Here is a 25,441-nt window from a genome sequence, read left to right as displayed (position 1 = left end):
TGATCTGCAGCACAGGGCTGGGCCTCAAGAAAGTGAAGCATTTGTCTCCTGCCACTCCACCAGTCTCTCTCCCCATCAGCTCCCCCATCACATTGTCCAGCTCCCTTTGCTCCAGTCTCAGCACCCATCACTCTACTCCCCCTGGATATTTATGCAATGGGGGCCCATCTGCTTTGGAGAGATTTCATCCCAGACTTGATATCCTGGGTATCCCCCCACCTCCCATCCCCGTGCGGTACCAGATCCCTTCCCTCTCCCAGCTGCCCCTCCCCGGGCCATCAGGGTTCCCCCCTGTGCCACAGTCTTCTCAACTGCCCTTCCCTGTGACATGCTCCTCCCTCTCTCCTTCTCCCAACCCCCCACCCTGTTCCTGTGCCATGGCCCCTCCCTCTCCCAACTCCCCCACCCCTTTTGTGCCACAGCTCCTCCCACTGCCAACTGCCCCCCCATCCTCCTGCCACTGCCCTTCCCTCTCCCAACTGCCCCTTCCCTGTGACATGCTCCCTCCCGCCTTCTTCCAACCCCCTCCATCCCTGTCTCACGGCCCCTCCCTCTCCCAACTCCCCCACCCCCTTGTGCCACAGCCCTTCCCACTGCCAACTGCCCCCCCATCCTCCTGCCACTGCCCTCCCCCAACTGCCCCTTCCCTGTGACATGCTCCCTCCCGCCTTCTCCCAACCCCCTCCATCCCTGTCTCACGGCCCCTCCCTCTCCCAACTCCCCCACCCCCTTGTGCCACAGCCCTTCCCACTGACAACTGCCCCCCCATCCTCCTGCCACTGCCCTCCCCCAACTGCCCCTTCCCTGTGACATGCTCCCTCCCGCCTTCTCCCAACCCCCTCCATCCCTGTCTCACGGCCCCTCCCTCTCCCAACTCCCCCACCCCCTTGTGCCACAGCCCTTCCCACTGACAACTGCCCCCCCATCCTCCTGCCACTGCCCTCCCCCAACTGCCCCTCCCCGGGCCACAGCTCTTTCCTCTGCCAATCCCCCCCCGCCATGGCCCCTCCCCCGTCGCCACGCCACGCCCCCCCCGCCGAACTCCCAGCTCTAAGGCGGCGGCCTTCCCGCCCCTCCCCCAGCTCCTCCCATCACCCGCCCTTGGAGCGGGGGAAGGAGCCGGGGCGGAGCAAACAAGTTCTCAAGAGAAATTGACGACGCCGTCCGGGTGTTGGGTGAGGAAGTGTGGCGGTGCGGGCCCGGGGGGCTACGTTCCGGGTTTCCTGGCCGGGCGGGGGCTGGGTTTCCCGCCAGGGGGAATGTTGGGGGGCGGGGTAGGGGCTGGGTTCCTTGCCGGGGGGCGGGGTGGGGTGGGGACTGGGTTTCCCGCCAGGGGGAATGTTGGGTGGCGGGGTGGCGTAGGAGCTGGGTTCCCTGCCGGGGGGCGGGGCTGGGTAGGGGCTGGGTTCCTTGCCGGGGGGCGGGGTGGGGTGGGGACTGGGTTTCCCGCCAGGGGGAATGTTGGGGGGCGGGGTAGGGGCTGGGTTCCTTGCCGGGGGGCGGGGTGGGGTAGGGACTGGGTTTCCCGCCAGGGGGAATGTTGGGGGGCGGGGTGGGTTTCCCACCAGGGGAATGTTGGGGGGCGGGGTAGGGGCTGGGTTCCTTGCCGGGGGGCGGGGTGGGGTGGGGACTGGGTTTCCCGCCAGGGGGAATGTTGGGGGGCGGGGTAGGGGCTGGGTTCCTTGCTGGGGGGCGGGGTAGGGGCTGGGTTCCTTGCCGGGGGGCGGGGCGGGGTGGGGTGGGGACTGGGTTTCCCACCAGGGGGAATGTTGGGTGGCGGGGTGGCGTAGGAGCTGGGTTCCCTGCCGGGGGGCGGGGCTGGGTAGGGGCTGGGTTCCTTGCCGGGGGGCGGGGTGGGGTGGGGACTGGGTTTCCCACCAGGGGGAATGTTGGGGGGCGGGGTGGCGTAGGGGCTGGGTTCCCTGCCGGGGGGCGGGGTAGGGTAGGGGCTGAATCCCCTCCGGGGGGGGGTATGCTGGGGGTATGCTGTAGATGCCTGTGGGTCTGAGATCAGTGATGACCTACAGGCCAAAGGCTCCACTCCCTTAAGCTGTCCATGGCCCCTCCTTGGCTCTAGCACTTTATGAATTATAATTCACAGACCGGGAGGGTGCTCGAAATGAAATCTAACTTATCACTACAACCCCTCTATCCTTCAGGGGCAGAGGGTGGTTTACAGAAACCCACAGATGGTTGGCAGAGGTTTGCTCAGTTAACATGTACTGCATTAGGAATAAGCCTGCTTGGGGGCTGTATTTCAACCAGGGAACAAGTTTCACTTTTAAGCTAATAGGCTTGTTTTGAAGAGCCTATGGGGGTGGGGGTGGTAGAGTGTAATCATGAAAAATTCATATTTGGATGCTCTGTGAATTACAACTGCAGAGTGAGGAATAAATAAACCACCTTCCCCTGACAGTCACACACATGGATGCAGACTAGAGCAGTTCAAGTCATCCTGACAGATATGCCCGGACTTGTTGGCAGAAGGGACTATTTGAGTCACTGGAATCTGAACATTTTGTCTTGTCATAATCCTGGCACTGCAGCTGGAAAGACAGGGTGGGACCAGTGAGAGAAACATGGAGGGGGAAGTCAGTTTTAGAGCTATAAAAAAGCATGGTGTCACCATTTGATCCCAAGAAAATTTCACCATTCTGAAGATTATCATGAAATAAACAGCTGGGCCTGTTTGCAAAATGACACTGCCCCAAAACCCAACCAAGCCACTAAACTGGAGAGCCAGAATATAAGGTTTTAAAATCGGGGCAGAGGACAGGATAATGGCTGGAGGGTTACTCAGGGGCATGTCAAAATAGTGGTTACAATTTTTCAGTTCTTTAATTACAGTCTTTTAAAAGTTCATAATTACCATGTCAAGAGTGTTCATGCCACCCCTTAAGCTAACCCTCAGCCCCAGAACTGGTGAAATTGACTATCAGTCCTTCCAAATCTAAGGTTCCCCAGAATTGAAGAGAGGCAAACTGGGGCATGTTTGCTGAATGGGATTCTGCTGTTGGCTTTTAATAACTTTTCCTGCCAAAAAGAGAAGTGAAATCCCAGAGCACTCATCATTTCAGTGCTTTGATTTCCGAAAAGAATCGTGTAGCAAGTGGGCCTTTCAAGGTTGCGTAAACACACAGGAGGAGATTGGGCATTTTCCATGGCTCTGTTTGTTACTTTGGGGCTCTGAAGCACTCTAATCCCGTTTATCTCTATATACACAGCACTGCAGCTAGGCATGAACCTTCTTCATAGGCCAGCAGAGAGGGAGTCTCTACCCCAGGAGCCTCTAATAATATATTCTCTGGAGCTTCTTTACTTAATGAACAATCCAGTGCACACTTCCTTTAAGCAGGTTGAAAGATGTGATCAGCGGCAGCTTGGACTAGTAAAAGGAGCTTACTTGACCCTAATTCCTGCTGTTTCTCTTTTGCATTTCTTGCAGATTGGACAGTGAATCTCCGTGGAGGCCTTGGCCCTGCAGGTTAGCACTTCTGTTGCTGTGTTAGAGTTGCACACGCTACGGGTAAAGATTGGTTGGTTTAAAAATTTAGGGAAATGTTACTATTGGGATTTTAAAGAGTTTTTACAAATATCTAGAGTGTGGGACCAAGCAGTTGGCGTTTCTCTTTTTAGTATTTGGGCAGCACTTTCAAGATGGAAAGAATCAGCTGTTAGAATCTGGCCCAGACCCACTCTCTGGATGATCACCAGTCTCTTGTGATTGGATTCAACCACTGAATCCCACATGTTTCTGAGCCCCTGGATTTGGATAGAGACAGCTCTCGGTATTTCAGGCATACTCCCAGGTACAGATCCTATTTCTGAGATCTTTCTTAACATCCTGAAAACAGAAAAGGAGTACTTGTGGCACCTTAGAGACTAACCAATTTATTTGAGCATAAGCTTTCGTGAGCTACAGCACTAACACGGCTGTTACTCTGAATCCTGAAAACAGTGGCACAACCCACCCAGTCCCCCCAGTTGTTTAGTCACATTTTCCCCAGAGTTCATGGGCTCTGGGAGCTCTGGTTTTCTAGTTAAACCCTTCAGGGTCAATGTGGCACTAAAGCAATGAAAACAGGCTTAGCAAAGGAATTTCTTAAGCACAAATACTTTACTCTTTAAAAGCACAAGAGAGTTACGGATGTGTGGAAATCAAACTCCTGAACACAATACCCATTTGTCTGATCTTACCACCTCTGTGACTCCTGGGTTGGGTCTTATTCCTTAGGCCTGGCAATAGAACGGCCTCCCTTGCTTAGAGAAGCACCCCATATAAAACAGTCAATGCTGATGGCCCTCAATTGCTCTCTCAGCTTTTCAGATACAGTCTGTCCACTAGATGTCAAGGCTGTGCTACAAAATGGATGCTCTAAACCAGGGGTGGGCAAACTTTTTGGCCCAAGGGCCACATCTGGGTGTGGAAATTGTATGCTGGGCCATGAATGCTCACGAAATTGGGAGTTGGGGTGCAGGAGGGGGTGAGGGCTCCAGCTGGGGGTGCGGGCTCTGGGATCCGGCCAGAGTTCAGGGTGCAGGAGGGGGCTCCGGTTTGGGACAGTGGGTTGGAGTGTGTGGGGAGGGTGGGGGCTCCAGCTGGGGGTGCAGGCTCTGGGGTGGGGCTCGGGCTGAGGAGTTGGGGGTGCAGGAGGGTGCTCTGTCTTGGACTGAGGGGTTCAGAGGGTGGGAGGGGGATCAGGGCTGGGAGTTGGGGCTCATGAGGGGGTCAGGGTTGCAGGCTCCGGGTGGTGCTTAAATCAAGCAGCTTCCGGAAGAAGCGGCATGTCCCCCCTCTGGCTCCTACGCAGAGTCGCGTCCAGGCAGCTCTGCATGCTGCCCCATCCAAAGGTGCTGCCCCTGCAGCTCCCATTGGCCGCACTTTCTGGCCACCAGGGACTTCTGTCTTCACCAGATGCCATGATAGTAGTTCCCCGTCAGTGGGAGCTGTGGGGGCGGGAGTTGGGGCAGGGGCAACGTGTGGAGCCCCCTGCCTACATCTACACATAGGAGCCAGAGCGGGGACATGCCTCTGCTTCCAGGAGCTGTGCAGAGCCACAGCACATGTGGAGTGGGGCAAGCCCCAGACCCCGTTCCCTAGCCGGAGCTCGAGGGTCAGATTAAAACATCTGAAGGGCCAGATGTGGCCCCCGGGCCATAGTTTGCTCACCCCTGTTCTAAACTCTAGTCAAAGTTACATTCACCAAACAAAGCAAAATGGAATTAATGACTCAGACATCTCCCTAAACTTTCACACCAGCTATTATTACATTACATCCCCTCCCATTCATCACAGCTCCAGCTCTCATGAGACAGCCCTAGCTTGATACCCAGCCCTTCTCTGACCCCTCTCTGGGTCAGCTCCAGTTCAGTTCTGGGCTGGCTTCATTGGGTCAGAGCCATGCATACTGTGGAGTTGCAGGCCCCAAGAACCAGCTTGCTGCAGGGAGGCCAGACATCACACAGCCTTAAAGAAGAGGAATAAAGGGATGGGTGGGGCATTGATGTATTTGCATGACCACTCCCCGGCAGATACCACAGCCTGGGGAAGGGATTTGCATAGGGACAGAACAGAGACAAAAGTGTCATAACAGCTTAATATGGAGATACAGACAAATTCTTGCAGAGGGCAGCAGGGAGTCCTGCCTACATGGGGAGAGAAGGGACGTAATCCTCCTGAAGCCTCAAGCACAGCGGCCAGAGCCAGGAAACCAACCTAGTCTAGAGATATACACTCACCTTTCTCTTGTGCCCACACAGCGTGACCCCTGACACTGAACAATGGGGAGACCCAGGGAAAACCCTGACAGCACAGCCTCACCTCGCCAGGCTGCAACTGTGCCCAAAGCCACCCCAGCAGCACCTCGTTCCTCTGCCTTCTCCACCCAGGCCAAGACAACACCCACAGCCAGCCGACTGAAGAGTGCTCAGGCTGCTGGGAGTTCAGGTAGCAGCAGGGCACAGACAGACAAGCCAACCAGCAGCACCACTGCCAGAAGAGCTGGGCAAAGCTCTTCCCAATCAAGGGCCACTGCAGCACATGGCAGTGATCAAGGAGACACCAAGATAAGCTACAGAGTGACAGCTAAGAACCCCTCAGTGACTAGTGGAAGGAAACCCTGCTCCACAACAGCTAAAGCACCTGCCGGTGTCGACCCCTGCCTGGAAAGGAATCAATCCAGTTGCTCTCGGGCCAATACCACTGGCCGGGGCAAAGAAAGCAAATTTCCTTCCCTGCTGACAACAGAAGATGTGGTGAAAGTGGAGAGGGAAACCCGGGGCCAGAGGGACAATCCCAAGTGGTATGAGTGGCGGAAAAACCGCATCACGGCCTCAGTCGCACCCAGGATTGCTAACAGCAAGTTTGTCAATGGCAAGAGCTCAGAGGTGCCCCAGTCTTACCTTAAGGCCGTGGTGAGCTCTGGTTCCAAAGTGCAGACACCAGCCATGTCCTGGGGCACCCAAAACGAGAAAAAGGCAGTTCAGGCATATGAGGAGCTCCAATCCAGGAGGACAGGTAGGCCCGTGAAGGTGGAGGAGTGTGGCCTCTTCATTCACCAAGAGAAGGAGTGGCTCGCAGCCAGCCCAGATGGAATTGTCAGAGAAGCAGATACAGGGAAGCTACTGGGGCTGCTGGAGGTCAAGTGTCCCTATAAGCACAGAGACAAGACAGTGAAAGAGGCCTGTAAGGACAAAGCCTTCTGCCTGGAAGTGGATGGTGAGTCCTACTCCTTGAAGAGAAACCATCCCTACTACACTCAGGTGCAGTGCCAGCTGGCAACAACAGGCTTTGACAGTGCTGACTTCGTGGTTCACACCAACAAAGATACAGTCATCACCTCAGTGGACTTTGATGCAGTGTTCTGGGAGAGAACTGAGCCCAAGCTGGAGAAGTTCTACATGGAGGCTGTGATTCCCCACCTAGAGGAGAAGAGAAGCAATTCAGTTTGGGCTAGGGAAGAATAAAGTAATGGGGACATCTGGCCACTACCCCACCAGGGACTTCTGTCTTCACCAGATGCCATGATAGTAATTTAATGGACTCTCTCTGGTTCTGCCACAGCAGAACTATGGGATCTAGAACATGATGCCTGCGGAGTCCTGGTCTACATTTAAAAATTAGATCTAACTAGCTACATTTGTTCCCTAAATGGTTTAGATAGGTCTACCTAACCTCCAGTGTAGACATGGCTAGGTCTTTTAATGAGCTAGTTACTGCTCAGTGTAGGAACTATCTTCAGTACAGCTGCAGCACTTCTCCAGTGTTGCTGTAGTGGCTGTAATATAGACATTGCTTGAGACTGGACTCTTCCTTCCTATTAAGATTGTAAGCTCCACGGGGCAAGGATTGTATCTCTCTTTGTCTCATACAGGAGTGGAGACACAGGGAATGATTTTCTGGTTCTGTCTCAGCCCTTGGCATTTAGTGCTCTGGGACTGAACTGATTCCCTGTCTGTGTAGACAACTTCACTGTTCTCTCAACATCTGCCCTCTTTTAAACTTCTTATTCCAGAGCCTGGCAGCTGCTGCAAAGTATCCCATCTCTAGGGAAATAAGTTGGTCTGTCTGTGAAATGGTCTAGTTCAGGTTTTAGAGAAGAAGATGGGTGAGATAATCTCACCAATCTTGTCTCTCATATCCTGGGACCAACATGGTTACAACAAAACTGCATAGTTCAAGGTTGTCTGGGGAGGGGACTGGATTCCATTTAATGGTCTGGGGTGTAAATTCAAGACTAAACTTGAATTTTAGTCTACCAAGGAATTCTTGCTGCTGTCGATAGCAGGTTTGCCAAAGATCAAACAAAAGGTATGGACTTTAAGGGGTAACTGAACTTGTAATTATGGGCCGCATTGTCAATTCAGCATCAGACAAAGGGATAATGTGTTCTGCTTTAGATGGACTGCTGTTTCTTCTCTTGCCATCTTCCCTCACAACCTCTTTCCCACAGTCTGTCAAAATGATCAGCAGTTAACTGCTTACATTTAAAGTGTTATGTTAGGATATAGATATTCAGGCCTGTCTGTAAAGGCCTATACTCTAAGAATTCAGGTGTATTCTTATCACTTGGCTAGTTAGGGGTATAAAAGAAAGAATCAAAATCACTGTCTGCCAGTGTAAGGTCCTTCTCTTACTGTGACAGTCTGAGGCCCTGTGCTTAGGCGAAGATCTTTGGCTAAGCAGCAGAGGCAGCCATAAGCTGGGAAGCAAATGGTCACATCCTCACATTCCAAACTAGTCACATTGAAATAAGGTGCTATTGGGCTGTTAGGAATACAATCCTGTCCTGATAGTGCCTATCACCTCCAGAGAAAGGGAAGTGCCTAGAAAATGTAAAAGGAAACTTAGTTTGATAGCATCCTGTCTGGCAAGAACTCACTTATCAATAGCTGGGATGTGAAATCCTCACTTCTGTATTGTTTTGTCATTATAGTTCCCACTTTGCTGTTGTTTGTCTGTATAATCTCTGTCTGGTTCTGTGATTGTTTCTGTCGGCTGTATAATTAATTTTGCTGGGTGTAAACTAATTAAGGTGGTGGGATATAAGTGGTTACATAATCATGTTACAATATGTTAGGATTGGTTAGTTAAATTTCAGGAAAATGATTGGTTTCAGAGTAACAGCCGTGTTAGTCTGTATTCACAAAAAGAAAAGGAGTACTTGTGGCACCTTAGAGACTAACCAGTAGTCTCTAAGGTGCCACAAGTACTCCTTTTCTTTTAGGAAAATGATTGGTTAAGGTATAGCTAAGCAGAACTCAAGTTTTATTATATAGTCTGCAGTCAATCAGGAAGTGAGTGGGGTGTGGGGGGGAATGGGGGTGGGGAAATTGGAATCATGTTTAGCTAAGGGCAGAAATAGGAACAGGGAATGGGGGTGGGGAAATTGGAATCATGTTTGTTCCCATTTCTGCCCTTAGCCAGAGACACAGGTGTAAGGCTCTGTGGTGTCAGAGCTGGGAAGGGGGACACTAAGGAAGGAAACTGGAATCATGGCTTGCTGTAAGTTCACCCCAATAAACATCGAATTGTTTGCACCTTTGGACTTCGGGTATTGTTGCTCTCTTTTCATGCAAGAAGGACCAGGGAAATAAGTGGGTGAAGGAATAAGCCCCCTAACATGTTAGTAGGGTTTGGAGTCCACCCATTACCCCATGAGAATGTGAACCATGAGCACAGGCGTGTACCTGATGCGGTTCACCCCATCCCTGCTGCCTGTCCCTTTTGTGGCATGAGGGAGACCCCGGCTTGTGTGCACCAGGTTGCGGCCTCTTTTCTGGCTCCTCTTGGACCCACTTTTGCGTTTTCTCCCACCTTCTCATCTACACACCCAATCTGTGGCCCCACAAAGTCATGGGACCTCTTCGTCAACTTCCTAGTGATGGCGAAAGTGGGCATCTATAACACCAGGGAGAGGATGTTGGCTGAGGGGGTTCTCTGCGACTGTGGGGCCTATTTCTGTTCCATTCTCTGAGGGGTTTCAGAGTAACAGCCGTGTTAGTCTGTATTCACAAAAAGAAAAGGAGTACTTGTGGCACCTTAGAGACTAACCAATTTATTTGAGCATGAGCTTTCGTGAGCTACAGCTCACTTCATCGGATGCATATCGTGGAAACTGCAGCAGACTTTATATACACACAGAGAATATGAAACAATACCTCCTCCCACCCCACTGTCCTGCTGGTAATAGCTTATCTAAAGTGATCATCAAGTTGGGCCATTTCCAGCACAAATCCAGGTTTTCTCTGAGGGGTCTTCAGTCATGGGTGGACTTATGCCCACCTGCTTCCCCTGAACCCAATAGGACCCCATGAGAATTTGGGGGAAGGGGTTACATCTCAGAGCTACTATGTCAGGCTGTCTGCAGATGCAGGAAGACAACACTGCATCCATCAATTAACCTTTCAAATCTGAACCAAGTATAACTACACAACCGTGAGATTCCCCAGATACTTTTTTTTAAATTAAAGTTTATTTCTTCAATAGCTGACTCTGCCATGTGTGTCCCAGCAGTATGTAGAGTAGCCTATGTCTTTGAAATCACTGCTTTGGTTAATTTCAGTTGCTCCTGTTTTGGAAACTACAAGTGTCTAAATAAAATATTCACTTTGGGTGATTCTCTTGTGATTTGTAGAGGGAACCAGTTGTGGAGCTACAATTAAGCCAGGGGGTCTGGATAGGGCACTGCAACAGAGGGGCTCATTACCAGGAGTGGGTGTCTGCTCACACACACAAGAACAGGACACCCAGTTTGAGCTGCTTGTATTAACATATGGGCCTTGTACCATGGGGTTGTGCCTGCCTCCCAGTTTCTCCCATGGTTGAACTGGTGCTTTCAGTGGGTGTTGGAATTCCCCCATTTCCAGAGTTCCTCACAGCCCAAGGCTACCACCACCACCCTTGTAATCAATAGGGCTGTGCACATCTCAAATAGTAATAAAAAAAACAGTGGTAATTTCACTCCCAAGACCCTAGATGAGACCTGTTTTCAGCTGCTTACATCACAGATGGGGGGAAAATGCCATCAGTCCTATCTCTCTCTCAGCCTGTGGCTAGCAGATACATTCTAGTCTGAGATTTTAGTACCCCAGCTTACTGTCTCCTACCTTTTCCACTGGGAGACTGCATCTGAGCCTGATCTAGTTCAGAGCCCTGGTGTTCTCCCTACTCTTTACCCTATGTTTGTTTGCTCAATTTCACCTCATTCTGCCTACTTTTACTCACCCTTGCACTTCCACAACTCTTTCTTTCGCAGGGCAAGAGACTTGTACTCTTCAAACACATGTAGACAGACTCTTTCTTCCATGCTTTGGATTTTTAACTCCCCAGGATCCACCAAACTCCCAATGAAGACTGTGAGCCATGGTAGAAAAGACATGGCAAGGGACCATTCCCACCCACTGCGTTCTCAGTCAAAGTTGAGATTCAGGGACACTCACCCCCAAGTGGGATTAGAGGCGAGGCTATGAAACCAAGACAAGGCCACAACGATTATTGCAAAAGTACTATATTATATACATATTACTCCAGCCACACTCCACAGGGCAAGGACCAGAATTTGTTATTTTACATAATTTCAATAAAAACGTGACTACAAACTATAAAAGTGTAAAGTATTTCATGGGCCTAGGTTTCCCACTGCAGGAGACGGGTACAGGGAGTGAACCCTCCCAATGCGGGGGATTGCTGAGTGAGGGGAAGATCGCCCATATGCCCTTCCCCCCAATAAGTGGTCACATGGGAGCCAAATGCACAAGTATGAAAAAAACCCTTTAGAAAAATAAGGGTGGAATTGTGATCTTAGGTTCCTTCCATGTCCCCTACCCCTCCATGTCCCTGATGACCCCAAAAAACAGGTCCAACTCAGTATCAGCATAAATCCCCTATGAACAAGCATCAGTACACCTGCAATCATATGACTAAACCAAGGGCCTCCAACACAAGAGGAGTGGAGTCTTTGAAATGCAGCACAGAAGGTGCAAAAGGTACATGGGTCTTGTTCTGTGGGGGAGGAGGACAGTAAAGAAGAATTAGAAAATGGGATCTGATTCTTAGTGCATGTGGAGCTCCGAAGAGACCAACCAGCTCAGTTGTGTCCTCCGCCTAGGGTGACCAGATAACAAGTGTGAAAAATCAGAAACGGGGGTGGGGGGTAATAGGTGCCTATATAAGAAAAAGCCCCAGATATCAGGACTGTCCCTATAAAATCGGGACATCTGATCATCCTACCTCCCCCTGAAGAAGAGAGAGGAAGACAGAAGACCAAATACCCTGTCTAGAAACTCCATAGTCAGCATATCCCATTCAAGGGCCAGCAATTTGCATAGCAGATGAGGTTCAAGGCACAAGACCCCCAGTCTGTATGAGGCACTAACAGTCCCCAAATTTGACTGAGGAGCCAAGATTGCCAAAACCTGAGAATTATTCAGGGGAGAGGACAGTTCAGAAATAGAAGCCTCACCTGTTTCCTGCTCTCTCAGGACTTGGTTCCCATCATCCACCAAACTTTTATGAAGAATGCTTCCTGGCAGGCAGCCCAGCAGCAGAAGGGGAATACCCGAGAGCCATTTCAAGGGGTTGAGATTGATCTGCTTTTGCCCAGGGTGGTTTTACTTATTCTCTGCTGCCTGTGGACTTTCCCTCTTCCCCCTCCCATGAATTTTCTGAACTACCCCTGCTAACTAACTGTTTTGGTCTCCGTGCAAGAGACTTCAGTGCAGCTGGAAGTTCCAGAGCAGAGAGGACTCCATTTTACGGTTTAACAAGAACGGTTTTATACTTTTCTAAATGTCTTTTACAAATTATTTACAGTAACTTCACTCTGCTCACCACCTCTGGAGCTAGTGAGTGCTGTCAGATCAGATAGGGGCTACCCTTTGCTTAGTCCGGGTGAAACGAGTTTACAGGAGGGAGTGCTCAATTCAGGTCCTAGGGCAAATCACCACATTTGACATTGATTGGCCATAACAGCAGAGAGGACAACTTCCTTTCCACCCCCTTAGAGGGTGTTACTCCAGGGCATGGTGTGCAGAGGGAGAAGCTTGCCCTCCGATCTGGGCTGTATCTGCTATATTGAAAGAGGCCCATAGCCTCTGGGCCTAACCTCCCTGACACCTTTCACCAGCACTAAACTCAGGCAAAGGGTGAGAGGAGCCAACCATTGGGGACAGGGGAAGGTTGGACAGCGCATCCCACCCCCCCCCAAACCTCGCTCCCAGCTGAGTTAGTGGCTTGAGGAAGAGAGCTCACCCCGCTACTGAACAGTAACCCCACTGCCCCGCTCAGTGCCCCCTCTACCCTGCTGCCTAGACCTAACCCCTCCCCCCACGCACACTGACAGCGCGCCCCTCTCCCGCTCCCAGGCGGTGGGTTGCGCGCCCCTGACTGGGGACTGGGGGAGGGGGGGGGAGAGAGCGGAGTGGTCACGTGACGCGGGCGGTTAAGCTACCGGCTTTTTTCCTGCAAACCCATGGCCCCCTTTTCCTCTGGGCTGTTTTGTTGTGCTTCCACCCTGCCCCGCCCCCGCTTCTACCTCGCAGCCAATGGCCTGCGAGGACGTTTTAAGAAAGTGAGCGGAGGCCCCTGATTGGTCGGGCCATCCCGCTCATTCTTTTGTGTTTTAAAGAAAGAAAAGGAGAGGCGGCGACTGTCGCTGATTGGCTCCGCGGGGCTACTTGAAGAGCCTCGCCGGCGGGCGCGCGGCTGGGGCTGTCGTTAGCTGCGCTGAGGGGCGCGCGCCGTCCGGAGGTGCGCTGGTCCGGCCCGCCCGTCGCTTCGTGTGCGAGCGGCCCGGGCTTTCGCCTCAGGTGGGGGCGGGGGCCCGGCCCGGAGCCGGGGGGCTGTTCGGGCCCGAGCCTGGGCTCCGAACCGGGCGCGGGGGGGGCTGGGGGCTGGGCTCCGTCTGCACGGCTCTTTTCAGCGCCGGAGCGCGAGCGGGAGTGACTCCGGAGCGCGAGCGGGAGTGACTCCGCCGCGGGTCCCTTTCAGCCGTGTGGACGGACGCTGGCGCCAGTCGCTGGCGGCGGCGGGGGGGGGGGGAAGCGCGCCCCCCAGGGGGTGGATTTGGTTTCCCGCAGTGCGGGGTGGGCGCTTGTCTCCGCTGCCTGCGTGGGACTGGGTTGAGACGGGCTCCGTTCCCTGCTGGGGGGGGGTATGCTGGAGACAGGCTTGTTTTGAAGAAGCGGTGGGGGGGGGCGGCGTGTAATCCTGAAAAATTCACTTTTGGCTGCTTTGTGATTTGCAGCTGCAGAGTGAGGCATAAATAAACCCCCTTCCCCTGACCGTCTCTCCCATGGACGCAGACTAGAGCAGGTCAAGCCATTCTGACCAATGTGCCCGGACTTGTTGGCAGAAGGGACTACTTGAGTCACGGGCATTTGACCATTTTGTTGTGTCCTAATCCTGGCACTGCAGTTGGGAAGACAGGCTGGCACCAGTGAGAAACCTGGAGGGAGAAGCTAATATTAGGGTGGCAAAGAGTGGGTGTCACATGTGATCCCAAGAAAACTTCACCATTCTAAAGATTAACATGAAATAAACAGGTGGGCCTGTTTGCAAATTTGACACTGGCATCCAAAAGCCCCAGTTGAGCCACTAAACTGGAAAGAAAACCAGGATATGAGAGTAAAGGCCCTTACATGGGGGTGGAGGACAGGAGAATGGCTGGAGTTACTTGGGGGATCAGGTACACTTTAATTGTAAATATAGTGGTTACAGCCTTTCAGTTCTTTAATAACAATGTTCATTATTGCCAGGTCAATAGTTCATGCTAACACCACTCCCTGAGAACTAGTGAAATTGACTATCAACCCTTCCAAATCGAAAGTTCCCTTGTATGGAGGAGAGGCAGGCAGAGGCATGTTTGCTAAAGGGGACTCTGCTGTTGGCTCTTAACTCTTACTACCAGAAAGGGAAGTGAAATCCCAGGGCATCCATAATTTCAGAGGCTTGATTTCTGAGAAGTGATGTAGTAAGTGGGCCTTTCATAGTGGAGCAGATGCAGAGACCTGGTTCTCCCAGGAAGCAATTGAGTATTTGCTATGGCTTGGTTTGTTGCTTTGGGGCTCTGAGAAGCACTAATCCCCTCTGTGTCTTTTTACCTAGCACTGTAGCTGGGCATGACCCTTCATAGGCCAGCATAGAGGGAGTCTTTGCTCCAGGAGCCTCTAATTTACTCTCAAGTGTCTTTGTTTAATAATCAGTACAGTGTGGTTAGAAGCAGCTTGGACAGGTAAAAGTACCTCTGGACGAGGAAACAAGAAATCAGTTCCATTCCTGGCACAGACACCTGCTCTCAAACAGCCTTGGCCAAGTCACTTCACTCTCTGCATCAGTTTGTCCCTCTGCATCATGGAAATATACTTTCTTGATCTTAATTCCTACTGTTTCTCTTTTGTATTTCTTCCAGATTGGACAGAGAATCTCTGTGGAGGCCTTTGCCCCGCAGGTTGCCACTGCTGTGGTTAGCATTGCACCTAAAGGTGAAGGTTGGTAAGCCTGAAAATTGAAGGAAATATTACTATGTTATTGGGCTTTGAGATTTTAAAGAGTTCTTACAAAAATCTTGTACTTGTTAAGAGTAACAGACCTGTGGACAACAAGCGCATGAATGCAGTTCCTGCTGGTCTGCAAGTCCTGGGTTTGGTCTGAGTCCTTGTGCACTTTTCACTGCCTTCTGGTCTGTTCCTGTTGCTGCTGGTAGTGGAAAGGGCTGGCCTCCCTTGCTTAAAGAAGCACCAATTATAAAACAGTGCTGCAAGATAGGAAGAGGTCTAGATTTGAGCTCCCCGCCCCCTCAGATTGTGTAGAGACCCATTCAGTCAACGGCCCTACCAGTAGAAAATCCATTGTTCCAGTAGGAAAGCCTCATTGAGTGTTGATGTTCCTTGATTACTCTCAACTTCTCAGTTTGTCCACTAACTGTCAAGGCTGTGCTACAAAATGCGTGTTCTAATGAGCTGTAGTGATATGAAGTTTTCAATAACAAAAGGTGTTCACAAAACAATGGGATTCACAATGACTCAGACATCTCTCTAAACTTGCACATTTAGCTGTTGCATTACGTCCCCCCAAATCCATCACAGCTCCAGCTCCCATGGGACAGCTCTAGCTGATACCTACTCCTTCCCTGAACCCTCTCTGGCTCAAGCTCCAGTTCAGTTCTGGGCTGGCTTCATTGGGCCAGAACCATGCATACTGTAGAGTTGCAGGCCCCAAGAACCAGCTTGCTGCAAGGAGGTCAGACATAACACAGCCTTAAAGAGCGATAAAGAGAGGGCATTGATGCACTTGCATGCTCCTTACATCCTGGCTTGCTTGGCAGACACCACAGCCTGGCAAAGGGGCTTGCATAGGGGCAGAGGTTTCATAACAACTTAATATGGAGATAGACACATTCTTGCAGAGGGCTGCAGGGTGTCCTGCCTACAGGGGGAGAGAAGGGATGTGTAATCCTCCTGGAGACTCAAGCACAGAGGCTTCTGCCAGAGCCAGGAAACAATCTGGTCTAGGGTTGTACACTCACCTTTCTCTTGTGCCCACACAGCGTGACCCCTGACACTGAACAATGGGGAGACCCAGGAAAAACCCTGACAGCACAGCCTTACCTTGTCAGGCTGCAACTATGCCCAAAGCCACCCCAGCTGCACCCTGTTCCTCTGCCTCCTCCACCCAAGCCAAGACAACACCCACAGCCAGCCGACTGAAGAGTGCTCAGGCTGCTGGGAGTTCAGGTAGCAGCAGGGCACAGACAGACAAGCCAACCAGCAGCACCACTGCCAGAAGAGCTGGGCAAAGCTCTTCCCAATCAAGGGCCACTGCAGCACATGGCAGTGATCAAGGAGACACCAAGATAAGCTACAGAGTGACAGCTAAGAACCCCTCAGTGACTAGTGGAAGGAAACCCTGCTCCACAACAGCTAAAGCACCTGCCGGTGTCGACCCCTGCCTGGAAAGGAATCAATCCAGTTGCTCTCGGGCCAATACCACTGGCCAGGGCAAAGCAAGCAAATTTCCTTCCCTGCTGACAACAGAAGATGTGGTGAAAGTGGAGAGGGAAACTCGGGGCCAGAGAGATAATCCCAAGTGGTTTGAGTGGCAGGAAAACCGCATCACGGCCTCAGTTGCACCCAGGATTGCTAACAGCAAGTTTGTCAATGGCAAGAGCTCAGAGGTGCCCCAGTCTTACCTCAAGGCTGTGGTGAGCTCTGGTTCCAAAGTGCAGACACCAGCCATGTCCTGGGGCACCCAACATGAGAAAAAGGCAGTGCAGGCATATGAAGAGCTGCAGTCCAAGAGGACAGGTAGGCCTGTGAAGGTGGAGGAGTGTGGCCTCTTCATTCACCAAGGGAAGGAGTGGCTCGCAGCCAGCCCAGATGGAATTGTCAGAGAAGCAGATACGGGGAAGCTGCTGGAGGTCAAGTGTCCCTATAAGCACAAAGACAAGACAGTGAAAGAGGCCTGTAAGGACAAAGCCTTCTGCCTGGAAGTGGATGATGAGTCCTACTCCTTGAAGAGAAACCATCCCTACTACACTCAGGTGCAGTGCCAGCTGGCAACAACTGGCTTTGACAAGGCTGACTTCGTGGTTCACACCAACAAAGATACAGTCATCACCTCTGTGGATTTTGATGCAGGGTTCTGGGAGAGAACTGAGCCCAAGCTGGAGAAGTTCTACATGGAGGCTGTGATTCCCCACCTGGAGGAGAAGAGAAGCAACTCAGTCTGGGCTCAGGTAGAATAAAGTAATGGGGACATCTGGCCACTACCCCACCAGGGACTTCTGACTCCACCAGATGCCATGATGGATTAATGGACTATCTCTGGTTCTGCCCTAGCAGAACTATGGGATCTAGAACATGCCTGCTGAGCCTAGACTCTTCCTTCTTTAGATTGTAAGGTCCATGGGGGCCAGGATAGTATCTGCCTTTGTCTCCTACTGAGAGACAATGATTTAATGGTTCTGTCCTACTGCAGAACAAATACTTTTGGCATTTGATGCTTCCATGTGTGTGCAAACAAGTTCAGATTACCAGATCTCTGGGGAAATATGTTGGGTTGTTACTCACTCTGGAGGGGGCTGGGTTCCATTTAATGGTCTGGAGTAAATGTTCAGGACTAAACTTGAATTTTAGTCCACCAAGGAATCCTTGCTGCTGTCAGTGGCAGGCTTGAAGATAAAATGTAAGGTATGATTCTCACTTTTGTACTGGTGACCTTTCACATAGGAAGCCTCTGAGTATGACCCCCCCATTTAATAAATACACTTCATGTATTAACACCATTATAAATGCTGTAGGTAAAGTGGGGGTTGGGTTGGAGGCTGACAGCTTGTGACCCCCCAAGGGCTCCTGACTCCCAGTTTGAGAACCCCTGCTTTAGGGAGTAACTAAACTTATGTGCCTTATCGTCACTGCAGCATCACACAAAGCTGTTTTTTCCCATGCTGCCATCTTATATTCACTCCCACCCTTCTTTCCCAGAGTGAGCTTAATTGCTGATTGTTTAACAGGCTAATTTTATATTTAAAGTATTCGGTTTTAGCATCAGTCTTGCCCCCATGTGAATGTGAGGGAAGGAGCTTACATCTCAGAGCTACTCTTCCTGCAAACTCAAGAAGAAAACACCATCAGTTAACTTTTCAAGGGTGATGCAAGTACCACCACAACCAGGAGAGATCCCAACTTTTTTTTAATGCAAATTTATTTCTCTAGTAGCAGACCATGTCATGTACATAACTTGCCTTGGTGTATGAGATCACTGTTTTGTTCAAATTGATCCTGTTTTAGAAACTAAAAGTAATCTAAACAAAACATTCATTTTAGGGTGTATTTTTGTGTGATTTTTTAGAAGAGGCTAGAGCTTGATTTCTAAGTAACCACAGAGGCCAGGATAAGGCATGTGTGGGGTGTCTAGTTGCAGAGAGGGTTGGTGTTTTGAGCTGCTTCCACAGATATGCTCAGAAGTGTGGTAGCCTGGGGTTGTGCCTGTCTCCCACCATTGAAGGGATACTTTCCCTTAGGTGAGGGAGATGCTCCATTTCCATAATTTTCTTTTCTACAGCACCATTGGTGTCAGACCACTACCATGTAATCAATCGTGCATTGCATCACAGATGAGGAAAGATTTCATCAGTCCTAACTAGAATCTCTCACTGCACCTGACTAGCACATATGGTCTAATCCTAGGGTACTAAAATCTGATTCTCACCTTTCCAAGGGGGAGACTGTGTCCATGCCTGACCCATCTGAGAGCCCTGGTGCTCTTACCTACTCATTCTACATTTCTGTTCACTCAACGTCCCTGAGTTAACACCACCTACTTCCCCAGAGCAGCAGGCTTGTACTCTGCTTTGGACTTTTAATTCCCCAGCATCCACCCAATTGTCAAAGATGACTCCATAGTAAAAATGATAGGGCTAGCAGCTATACCCCCAGCACAGCCAAAGGAAATAGTCACAGAAACTTACCCCTGAGGGGGAGTTACAGGTAAGGTCATGAAACAATAAGGCCACAAGGATTATGGCAAAAGTACTTTATTATATACATATTATTCCACCCACACTCTTAAGAATTTGTATTTTACATAATTTCAATAAAAGTTACTACAAACTATAAAAGTGTAAAGCATTTCAGGGGCCTAGATTTCCCCCTACAGGAGAGGGACATTGCTGACTGATGATGTCTCATGGCAGCTGAGTACACAAGTTTGGAAAAATAGAGAGGAATTGTGATCTTAGGTTCCTTTCATCTCCCCACACCCCTCAGTCACCCCAAGCAGCAGAGGCCCAGCTCAGTACCAACATGTAGCACAGGAGTCAGCACACCTGCAGTTTATATGACTAAATCAAGTGCCTCCAGCACAGGGGGAGCAGCATATTAAATGCAGAAGGCACATGGGTCTGGTTCTTTGGTGGGGGGTATACAAGGAGAATTAGAAGATGGAATCTAATACTTAGTGCATGTGGAGCCCCTAGAGACCAGCCAGCTCAGCCATGTCCTCCCTGAGGCAAGGGAGACAGAAGACCAAGTATCCTGTCTAGAAACAAAGGTGTGCTCATAGCAGGCACATCCAATCTAAGAGGCAGCAATTTGCATAGTGGATGAGGCTCAAAGCAAAAGACCCCTTAATCTGTCTGAGACACTAACATTCCCCAAACTTTACTGAGGAGCCTAGATGGCTAACACAGAATTCTTTAGGGGACTGGACAATTCAGACAGAAGCTTCACTTTCTTTCTGCTCTGTCAGGACTTTGTTCACATCATCCACCACACCTTCACCAAAGATGCTTCCTGGGAGACAGCCCAGTGCAGAACAGTAGGGGAAGTCTTGAGAGCCATTCCCAGAGGATGAGATCTGCTTTTGCTTAGGGTCTGCCTGTGGCCTCACCCTCTCCCTCATGAGTTTCCAAGGGTTCCCCCCCAAAACTGTTTTGGTCTCCTGCCACAACTCCTTAAATCCCCTCATACAGGAGACTACAGTGCAACTGGAAGTTTGGGAGCAGAGGATTCCATTTTACAGTTTAGCAAGAATTGTTTTATAATTTTCTAAACATCTGTTACAAATTATTTACAGTCACTCCATTAATATTTACAGTAACTGCACACTGCCCCTCTCTTCCAAACCTCTGGAGCTAGTGAGTGCACTCAGATCAAGGAGCTACTCTTTGCTTACTCACATGAAGCAAGTTTGAAGGCAGGGTGCTCAACTCAGGTGTTCACCTCACTATAATTGAGGGGCCATGACAGCACAGAGGACAACTTCCTTTTCCTCCCCGAGAGGGTGTCACTCCAGAGCATGGTTTGTAGAGGGAGAAGCTTGTGCACTCAACAAAGCAGATACAGCCCAGATTAAAGAGGACATTAGTCAGGGGGGCGCTAGCCAGGTGACAACTTTCACCAGCACTAAACTCACTCTTAAGAGGTTGTCAGGAAAGGAATTGGACACCAGTGGGATAAGTCTAAGCAGCCACCATACCAGAGGGAAACTACTTGGAGTAGGCTCTCCTGGAGTGCCTGGGGGAAAAGCACTGAGCCCTGTTTGTGAGACAACAGGCAGGTTTCTGGCTGACCTACTGCACTGGATTCCATTCAGAGACACACTTCTCTTGCTGGACCCCACTGCATTTGCAAAACTGATGTCTCAACTGCATAGTTTACATGACCCCCACAAGAGAAAGATTGAGTCTCAACATGCCAGCTTCCTAGAGTTGGAAGTACAGGGGGCATGCCCAGCAAAAATGCTCCCCCTTTCCAGTGCCACCGGCCTCCTATGGTCACTGTGTATCGATTGTCTAGCCAACTTGGGCTATAGTCTTAGAACAAAGGGCCCCCACCCACAATCACCATGTCTCTAGGGGAGAGAATCAGTCACAGAAGCGTTTGCGGGGCACTGTCCTGGCTCGGTTTGAGCGACGGATCTCCTGTTTGGCGTCACGGCATCTCTGGCAGATGAAGACCTCAGGCACGTTGGATTTGCGAATCTTGGCACAAGATAGATGGATCCAGGTGGTGCATTCGTTACACTCTATCATGGGTCTCCCTGCAAAGGGCTTCAGGCAGAAGCAGGTTATCAGGTCCCAAGCATCATCCTCTGGGCAGGAAAGAGACAGACCTCCATCAGAAAATGCCAGACAAATCCAGTTTATAGCATAAGATTATGCATGCAGGGGAAGGCAATATACATTGTCCCAGGGGCATGAAGGCCTATAGGGATCAGCACTGACCCCCCACAGATGATTAGCGATCAGCTCTGAAGAAAACCCAGGCCTGTCCTACACTGGCCTGCATTCCCCTCTGTTTGGTTCAATCCCCCCCCCATCTCAGGAAGAAAACCAGCAGCAAAGCAGGACTCCCAGCTCCCTGTGCTAGAGAGGCTACCAGTACCACACATAATGGGGTCCCACTCACCTTCTGATTTGGTGTTGGGAGGTGCCACCATGAATTCTACAGGTGAAGCTGCAAAAGGAAAAAGAGCAATTCAAACCAGTCAGATGCTTAGTTTGAGAGAGTCTCCCAAGCTGAAGAATGAGTCTGGACTCTGGCTCCAGCACGGTTTGCACCAGGGGAAATAAAGACTCTGACAAGCTGAGGCCCAACACCTAGATTCTGTACTTTGCAGTTCCCCTACTTCACCTCTTATTGGGTGAGGCTAGGACTCCAGTAGCTGTGGGCTCCCCACAAAGCCAGTGAACCTACAGTTCCTCCACCTGGAAGAAAGCAAGGTACTGGGCATTGGAACACAATGCAGCTTTGCAGTGAGAACAAAGCATTGACATAACCACCTATCCAGACCAGGGACATCTTCCCCATTTTCCTACAGACCCCTCCACACTCCTCATACAAACTAGTTTGGAAGCTTACAATTGAGCTGGGAGCGGACACTGCTTGTACCCTCCTCCTCTTTGCTTTGATCCAAGGTATTCTGACAGCTGGAGCTCCTCCTCTCCTCAGGGCATGATTCCTGCTCCTTTGGTCGAAAATAGCCTCCTACTGGCACCTCACTCCCCTGAACCCCTTGTGTCCAATCCTTTTCTTCCTTCATTAACTCCTCCAGCAGGGACTTGGGGCGGAGCTCACCAGCTGGGACAACCAAGGACTCGAGACATTTTGCCATTACGTAAGGCGCCTGCTCCTCTAGTACAGCCGACTCTCTCCTCTGCGGTTGAACATCACTTAAATTCTTCGTGCCAGCCAGTGTCATCTTCTGTTCCATCTCTTGATCCAAGATGAGCTTCTTTGCAGACAGTTTCTTCTTCTTGGTTTGCTGGGGTCGGGCTGCATAGAAACTGCTGGGGAAGTCAGGGCAGTTCAGGAACAGGTTGCCCCCTTTGTACTTGGCGTTCCTGATCCTCCCCTCATCTGGCAGGACTTGGGAATCAGAGGAATGGGATGAGGCCCAGCTGTCACTGTCCTGAGTGCTGCCTGTGCTGTTCTGGGGACTCATGCTGCCTCCAAGGGTCCAGGGTTCATTCTGCAAGAAGGACAAAGAAAAGCACATAGGATCTGCACAAGACCACACCACAGATGTGGTGTTCTTGGAGTGACTGGGGGAGAGAAGAAGACATGAGCAGGAGAAATGACATAGCAGGAAGTCCCCAAACCTCAATGCCAAGAAAGAAAGAAGAGGTGCCAGGTCTGTCTCCCAGGACATTGGCCCCTTCACACAACACTAAACAATGACACAACGCACACACCAATCTGTTTTACCTCCTCGGGGTAGGGGATGTAGCCAGCATAGGCCAGCACGAAGGTGCAGAACTGGTTGAAGTCCTCCACGGTTCTTTGTCTTTTCTGTGGCGGCTGCAAAGAATGACATTTTATTGATTAGAGTCTCTACCTCCAGCCTCAGACTTGATGGCTGGAAAAAAATGTGACCAAACATTGTCTGTAGTTAAAGGCCAAGCTGGCAATGACCAAATCTTATGCTACAAGGTGCCATTGTGGGAGTCAGAAAGGACTGTGTGTGCAACACCAGCCACCAAGCAACTCCATTACACGTCCAGCACATACAGCCCTGGAATGCCTGAGCAACATTCCCCACAACCAACCAGCACAGTCCCAGACTGTCCAAACTCCACCACAGAAGCCTGCAGTGCCCAGCCCACCCAGGCGACCCTCCTTTCTCCCAAACCAACCCATACATTCATTGTGCCTAGATAGTCCCCGTCAAAAATACACCCAGAACCTGCAGCCATAACCCATACAGGCATCCCCACTACATCAAATCTACCTGCACACAATGTGTAGAAAGGAACTATAATACAAAAATATTTGAATATTGAGTTTCTACAAGGTTTCTAAATAGGGTGAATCCCCCAAAGTTGTGGAAGAGCCCCCAGCAATGAGCTCCATTTATCTGCAGTCTCAGGACTGGGGTGTTTGTGGTAGGGACCATGTTCAGTGCCTAAGGAAATCCTGCTCTGAGATCCAATGGAAAGGATAACGGGCCCCTACACAATTAACACAGGAGAGTTCAGACAAAGCCTTGAGCATTGGACTCTAGGGAAACATCCTGCCCTGATCCCGGAGTCTACAGCTCTATGGAGGGGAATCAAAACATCTGTGCCACAATGGCAGGGGCACCTGGGAAGAGTTTCCTCTCGGGACAATCAAGTTGCCTATTACGGAACTCCAGGGTCCTGCACAGAACAGCCTCTTGCACCCACCTCCTTCAAGAGGAAGGGAAATGAAAGCACTGCAGCCAATCCCAGCCAGCACAGGGGCACTTATCTGACTGACTGGGGATAGGCCATATGGGCACAGTGCTGCCATTTACTTCAGCCAGGCAGTCCATGCCAGCCACCCAAGGCCAGTGAAAAATGGCTGAGCCCGAGTCAAAACCAGCAGCTTGGAGGCCCCCTCCCTGCTGGTCTGCAAGCATCTAACACTTGGCACTACCAGAAAGGCCAACTCTCCAGCCCCTCACTCCCAACTCTGAAGGGCTGTACCCCAAACAGCAGAAGGGGAAGTGCAGGATAAACACTGAGGGAAGCCTGGAATTTCTGGGGTGTGGTCACATCCCACCCCCAGAGGTCTGTCTCCACCCAACCACCCCTCTTCCCCAATGGCTAGAAGGGCAATCACTTCCAGCCATAGGGAGGGCACCTGCCCCCTGGGGAGCAGGGGGGAAAAGCCTTTATTGCCTATGGTGGGTGGGAGGAGCGTCCCACCCTCACTCCTGTCAGAGTTACTGGCCTGAAGGAAAGAGCATGCCCAGGGCTACAGAAAGCTGACTACCCTCAGCCACACACTCTTCTCCCAATGCCCAGACCTCCCCCCTCACACACACACACTGCCCAAAGCTTATCCCCACGTGCTCCCAGTGCCCAGACCTACACCCGCCGCCCCCACATAGCTGACACCTCCTGCGGAAGGGGCAGGCAGTGGAAAAGCCTGTTAGCTGCGGCACCCAAGCGCGATCCACCCGGGAGCCCGCCCGGCCAGGGCAGAGGTCCCCAACGGAGGAGTCCCATTATGGAGGATGGAGACAGGCTGAGCCCGAGCCCGGCGCTTCCATGAGGAGCAGCCCCCGAGCCGCCCTCGGCCCAGAGCCCGAGATGGAGCGAGGAGTCCAAGGGCGGGGGGGTCCCTCCCCCGACATCTGATCCCGCCCAAGATGGCGCCCGCGCAGCGCTGCCGGTCCTGCCCTGAGCCGGCCCCCCACGGGGTCACTCCCCGCCGCAGGAGCGGCCCGGCGGATCCTCCGGAGGGAGCCGAGTAGGGGCGGGGGCAGGCAGGGGCCGGAACACCCCCCCCAAAACGTGTGGCGGCACCCACTGCCTTTCGGGGTTCACAGCCCCCCCCAGATACACCCCCCCCGGTAAACAGCCCCCCCGGTAAACAGCCCCCCCAGACACACAGCCCCTCAGAGCCCCCCCGGGTAAACAGCCGCCCACCCCTCAGATACACCCCCGGCACACAGCCCCTCCAGTGAACAGCCCCCCAGAGCCTCCACCCGCCCCGGCACACAGCTCTCCCCAGAGCCCCCCGGCACGCAACCCTCCTGCCTCCCCGCAAAACCCGGACCAGCGCACTCCGCCCCCTCCCCGGCCGGCTTGGCCCCGCTGGTCCCCCACCTCCCCCCCAAAGCCTAGCCCCGCACACAAAGAGCCCCCCCCTCCGCCTTCTCCCCCACCCCCCCCGCACACAGCCCCCCCCCTCCGCCTTCTCCCCACCCCCCCCGCACACAGCCCCCCCCTCCGCCTTCTCCCCCACCCCCCCCGCACACAGCCCCCCCCGCCGCCTTCTCCCCCACCCCCCCCGCACACAGCCCCCCCCCGCCGCCTTCTCCCCCACCCCCCCCGCACACAGCCCCCCACTTCACAGCTCCCAGCCAGACACGCAAGCCCTATCCTCCCACATAGGTTCTCCCCCACCCCCCCAGCCCACAGCGCCCCCCCAGCCCGGCACACGGCTGAGTCCGGCTCCCGTCTCCAGAGCG

General features: G+C 51.8%; 2 protein-coding genes across 6 annotated transcripts; one reads left to right on the top strand and one right to left on the bottom strand.

Moving 5' to 3' along the window:
• The first annotated feature begins 1,091 nt into the window (after positions 1–1,091).
• On the top strand, positions 1,092–19,095 carry LOC140917104 (uncharacterized). 5 transcript variants are annotated; one of them, XM_073359196.1, is made up of 4 exons: positions 1,092–1,175; positions 3,446–3,526; positions 14,910–14,988; positions 16,047–19,095. In XM_073359196.1, exon 4 carries the CDS (start codon positions 16,068–16,070, stop codon positions 17,241–17,243), a length of 1,176 nt encoding a protein of 391 aa, XP_073215297.1. In that variant the 5' UTR covers positions 1,092–1,175; positions 3,446–3,526; positions 14,910–14,988; positions 16,047–16,067; the 3' UTR covers positions 17,244–19,095. The 5 variants fall into 5 exon arrangements, with proteins under 5 accessions (XP_073215297.1, XP_073215294.1, XP_073215292.1 ...); XM_073359193.1 differs by lacking the exons at positions 14,910–14,988; positions 16,047–19,095 and adding exons at positions 3,637–3,809; positions 5,761–8,635 and having other exon boundaries at positions 3,446–3,484; XM_073359191.1 differs by lacking the exons at positions 14,910–14,988; positions 16,047–19,095 and adding an exon at positions 5,761–8,635 and having other exon boundaries at positions 3,446–3,484.
• Positions 19,019–24,743, bottom strand: LOC140917105 (PHD finger protein 13-like). Its single transcript, XM_073359197.1, has 5 exons — positions 24,363–24,743; positions 22,708–22,800; positions 21,862–22,471; positions 21,409–21,456; positions 19,019–21,091 (listed from the first exon to the last, which is right to left on the bottom strand). Exons 1-5 carry the CDS (start codon positions 24,471–24,473, stop codon positions 20,865–20,867), a joined length of 1,089 nt encoding a protein of 362 aa, XP_073215298.1. The 5' UTR covers positions 24,474–24,743; the 3' UTR covers positions 19,019–20,864.
• Positions 24,744–25,441: the final 698 nt, after the last annotated feature.

Source organism: Lepidochelys kempii, chromosome 9 (assembly GCF_965140265.1).
Source record: "Lepidochelys kempii isolate rLepKem1 chromosome 9, rLepKem1.hap2, whole genome shotgun sequence".
NCBI lineage: Eukaryota > Metazoa > Chordata > Testudines > Cheloniidae > Lepidochelys > Lepidochelys kempii.
Note: the sequence above shows the minus strand (reverse complement) of the source record. Positions and strands in the feature narration are given on the sequence as shown.

What these genes read in the sequence shown, in the direction of transcription:
- LOC140917104 (XM_073359191.1), top strand. Translation starts at nt 5,782, where the DNA reads ATGGGGAGACCCAGGGAAAACCCTGACAGCACAGCCTCACCTCGCCAG.
- LOC140917105 (XM_073359197.1), bottom strand. Translation starts at nt 24,473, where the DNA reads ATGGGACTCCTCCGTTGGGGACCTCTGCCCTGGCCGGGCGGGCTCCCG. An exon ending in ACATCCCCTACCCCGAGGAG is followed by an intron (nt 22,472 to 22,707) that starts GTAAAACAGATT and finishes TCCTTCTTGCAG; the next exon opens with AATGAACCCTGGACCCTTGG. An exon ending in TCCCAACACCAAATCAGAAG is followed by an intron (nt 21,092 to 21,408) that starts GTGAGTGGGACC and finishes TTTCCTGCCCAG; the next exon opens with AGGATGATGCTTGGGACCTG.